The sequence below is a fragment of the Geospiza fortis genome, unplaced genomic scaffold (assembly GCF_000277835.1).
Source record: "Geospiza fortis unplaced genomic scaffold, GeoFor_1.0 scaffold432, whole genome shotgun sequence".
Classification (NCBI taxonomy): domain Eukaryota; kingdom Metazoa; phylum Chordata; class Aves; order Passeriformes; family Thraupidae; genus Geospiza; species Geospiza fortis.
In genome coordinates, this window is record NW_005054436.1 from 460,220 (window position 1) to 464,552 (window position 4,333).

At 52.3% G+C, this 4,333-nt stretch overlaps 1 protein-coding gene across 1 annotated transcript in view; it reads right to left on the bottom strand.

Annotated features, from left to right (window-relative positions):
• Positions 1-371: 371 nt before the first annotated feature.
• ARID1A (AT-rich interaction domain 1A) overlaps positions 372-4,333 on the bottom strand; it is a 31,676-nt gene continuing 27,714 nt past the window's right edge. Inside the window, exons 17-19 of the mRNA XM_031062026.1 lie at positions 3,983-4,330; positions 3,565-3,695; positions 372-3,328 (exon numbers count right to left, since the gene is read on the bottom strand). Of these exons, the coding sequence (XP_030917886.1) occupies positions 1,604-3,328; positions 3,565-3,695; positions 3,983-4,330 (2,204 nt within the window). The 3' untranslated portion in view covers positions 372-1,603. The remainder of the gene's footprint in view (positions 3,329-3,564; positions 3,696-3,982; positions 4,331-4,333) is intronic.

Here is a 4,333-nt window from a genome sequence, read left to right on the forward strand (position 1 = left end):
TGAGCTTGGCTGCTTGCTGCAGGAAAGCCTGGGAGCTCTGTCTGCTGGAAAGCCCCAGCTCGGGAGGAAGTCAAAAGTCTGTGCCACGCTCCCAAGAAAATGTGAAAAATGTGAGGGGAAGGAAAATTTTCCATTTTACAGAGCTGGGAGGGAACTGCCTCCCTTCCCAGCAAGATCCTTCCCTCCCTGGCAGCCACAGCTTCACCTCATGCTGCAAATCCTGAGCCTGGGCAGCTCCTCAGGAAAAATTCCAGCAGGGAAAGCAAAGTCAGAGCAAGCAGCATCAGAGCTCCTGAGCAGGGCAGGCCTCGGGCATCACCAGCACTGAGCTGCCCTCCCTGTCCTGCCAATAAAAAAAACCCTTACAAACATCTTACCAAGATTTAATGTACATTTATTCTTAACACGTGGAACATATAGTATAAAGATTTCATACTGAATAAATGATATTCATTAAGCCAAAAAAGGAAAAAAGGGAGGAATTTACATCAAGTTTTTAGCTACATCGTCTGAAATACAAATATGCAGAATTCATCACTGAAAAATCTCAATTGTGTTTCTTCATCAGGAACTTCAACTGAACCTAGAACTTTTTCACACCTCGATTAGAAAGAAAACAAAAACAGGAAAAAAATAAACTATAAGTTGATTGGCTGCTGAGACAGCAATGACTTTATACACAGAGACCTGTACAGCATCCTCCAGGGAGGGATGTCTGGCAAGAGATTAAATAATTGTGTCTCGCTTTTGCAGGTCATCAACTCGTTAACTCGTCATACTATAAAGGGTGGGAGGGGACAAAACTGCAGGAGTCTCAGGGTATGTGCAATGTACAACGTCATATATATATACACACGTGGCAGCGCTGGGCTGCAGCTAAAGGTTAAAACCAGTTCTAAGAGGTGATCTCAGGGTTATTCATACAATCAAGGAGGAAGAGAGAAAGAGGTCAGGGTGTTGTAGGTTCACACATTATACTTTGGGGGAAAAGCCTTTTTTTCTCCTCAACATTAACTAAAAACATTTTTAAAAACTACAGCTTGCTGCTGATCCAGCGTTTTTTTCTTTTCTTTTTATCCATGTGAGACATTATTACAGTATGTTTACAGTTTAAGGTGTACAGTACATGGAGTTCTACACGCTACTGCACAGGCCTCCCTTGGACAAGGTCTGTTCACAACTGGCAACTTCTTGGTTCCTGCAAGATTGTGAATGTACAACGATAAACCACACAGAGTTCAGCAGTCACTTTTTGTCCTTCAGAGTTTACCATTAAAAACAGTTATGAAAGTGGTGCCTGTCAATGGGATAACACGGCAAGTCGTCTTTCCCCAAACTCACTGTAAACGACAGTAACTTTGGTTAAAATAAAAAAAGTCTTCTATGTAGACAGAACTTTGTCTCCTTTAATAAGGGATTGGGGACAAATCTGAGGGGCAGGGAAGAGGGAGAGGGGCCGGGGAGATCCTTCCCCGAGGGAGAAGCAGGACAGCGCAGGGCAGACAGTGGATTCTGAGGTGGTTTTGCATAAATAAAGGGCAACAGTCAGTTTCTAAGTTCTCCACTCACGCACACGCACACGGGGGCTCGGATCCCACAGCTGTCATGACTGGCCAATTAAAAACAGTACATCACAAATAACTTGTGAAACCAAAGAGTTCATCAAAGGCGACACGGAGATGTCCAAGAGCCGCGACTCGTACAAGGTGAACTCTGAGTGGTTCTCGTCCACCTTGGCCAGGGCCAGCAGCGCGCGGGCGGCGCGGCGCATCATGTCCACGCTGGTGGCCTCGAAGGGCGGGCTCTGCATGTGCATCAGCCCCGCCTGGCTCTGCTGGAACTGCGTGGCGGCCAGGCTGTCCTCCAGGAAGCCCAGCAGGTTGCCAATGCTGCCCTTCTGCACCGCGATGGCTCTGGCGGCCAGGCTGTCCCCCTGGGCCAGGTTGGCCAGCAGCACCACAGCCATCTCCCGGCACACCGGGTTCTTTCTGTCACTGAGGAACCGCACCATGGTGCTGTACAGCTTCTCCAGGCGGCTGAACGGCGGCGTGGCCAGGATCAGATCCACGTTGTTATCCTGGATGCTGAGTTTGCTGAGTGTTTCCAAAACCAGTCTCTGAGGGGAGAGGACAGCGTTGGGTCCCAGTGTCGGAAAGGGATCCTGGGCCTCTGCTGAGGGACACACTGCCCAGTGGAGGAGTCCATCCAGGATAGGCAAACAGATGCTTTCCGGGTAAGGGGAGAGGTCCAGCTGCCCAGAAATGTTGGCCAACGTGACCAGTGTGTTTTCACGCAGCATCTCCAAACAGTCCCACCACCACTCCACCTTGTTGCAGCTCACCCCTTGGTCCTGCTCCTCCTCCTTCTCATAGGTCAGGGGGGCCTGTTTGCGTTCTGGATGCTTGTGGTGTAGGAGGATCAGTTTCCCTAGAATCAGCAGCAGCCCAGGGTGTTTGGACATTTCAAAGTCATTGCCTGGCACAAACGATAAACTCCTGATGATGTTGGAGACGCAGATGCAGCGCTTGGCCAGAGAGTCCTGCCAGTCCAGGAGGGTGCAGAGCGGCGTCTCGTCCTTACTGTGGGGTTCATCCTCCAGGATTTTTATATTTCTGTGGCTCTGAGCTGGACTGATGACAAAGGGAAACTTGCTGCTCTCCTTGGCCGTTTCTGAAGCTTTGACCTCCTCCTCCTCGCCTGCCAGGGAGCCCGGGCGTGCTGAGAGCATGTCGTCCATGGTGGCAGTTATCCTCTTCTCCGAGGAGCCGTCGGGTGCGGGAGCCTCCCCTTCCCTGGGGCTCGGGTTGCTCTCGGCTGCTGAACGTTTCCTCAGGGCAGAGGAGCAGGAAGCTCGTTTGTGAGGCAAGGGCAGCTCGGTCTTGCTCTCGAAGTGTGTCTGGATGTGCTCCGTGGTGTCCCCGCCGCCGATGCGCCAGTGCAGGAGCCCGCTGTCGAACTCCTGCACCCGGCCCAGCTTGTCCGAGTAATCCACCACAAAGGGGTCGTTCTTCTGCACCACCTTCACTGGAAGCTTGTCAAATTTACTCACTAGCTTCTCCTCGCTGCTCTCTAGAGGTACTTTGTCCTTGCTCGAAAACGCGGCCTCCTCCTCTTCCTCATCCTCCTCTTCCTCCTCACAGTTCAGGCTCCGTGGCTCATCGTCCTCCTCCCCTTCTTCAGGGGAGGAAGCTGAAGATTTGCAGAACCTTTCTGGATCTAATAGTGTTCTTTGCCCTGGGTCTCCTACCTCGTATTCCTTCAGGATTCCAAAGATCTCGATCAGGCAGCGCCGGAAATATTCCACCAAGAGTTCCAGCAAGCCTGGCAGCTACAGGGGGGGAAAAAAACAGGAGGGGAGGAAGGAACAGCGATCAGAAAACAACTCTCAGGGAAGGCCTTTGCACACACACAGATCACTCAGGCCAGGGAGTGACCAGTCACAGCCGCCCACACCCCACGCTCCAGGTACAGAGGCTGCAGGAGCTGCTCATTGACACCTGGCTGACAGAAACCCCTGCAGCATCAGCACTTCAAAGACCTGTCCCAGAGAGCATCTGCACCCACCTGGCTGAGGTTGAAGGTCATTATGCTGTTGTCATCATAGAGCAGGATGTTTATGGTATCTAAGGCCCACGTACTTTCAGCCAGCAGCCCCGACTTCAGAGACATCATCACTCTCCAGGCTTCAGGAGTTCCTGTAACATAAACATATGACACTTCCAGCTCCCGGAGTTTCAAAACAAAAAGAAGACACTTGATACTGATTTGGACCTGTGAAGAGCAGAGCCTGGTTAAGATGATGTGCAGGCTGTGTCTACCACCAACCTCCCTGCAGGCAATGCCAGAATAAGGGCTCAGAACACAATTAACCTGCAAAAATGCCTTTTTTTTTCAAAGCCAGCAGAGCCCCTCTGTACCAAAGGGCCAAGGCAGCACCAATCCCTCAGAAGGCTCCAGCAGAAGGGCAGCAGTTTCCTCTTACCGATATCTTTTGCCGTCAGCCGCCTCCTCTGCTTCAGCACGGGTTGCGTGGCCTCCACGGAGCCGGGTGGGAAGGTGATGTCCCGTCGGATCATGGGGGGCTGCACAGCTGCTGGTGTGATGTGCGAGGCAGGCACGGGCGGCCCCGCCTTCTGCATCTTCATCCCCGAGTGCAGGAACGGAGATTTACTGGGAGAAGTGCGGTTCTCCAGAGGTCTGGGCAGAGGTGCTGGGCTGGATACCTGAGGAATGTGATTCTGCATGCTGGGGGGGGTCTGGTAGTTGGACTGGGGGGGCCTGGTCATGGGGGGCACGGGGGCGGAGGCGCCATAGGGAGGTGGCCTGTTCCCGT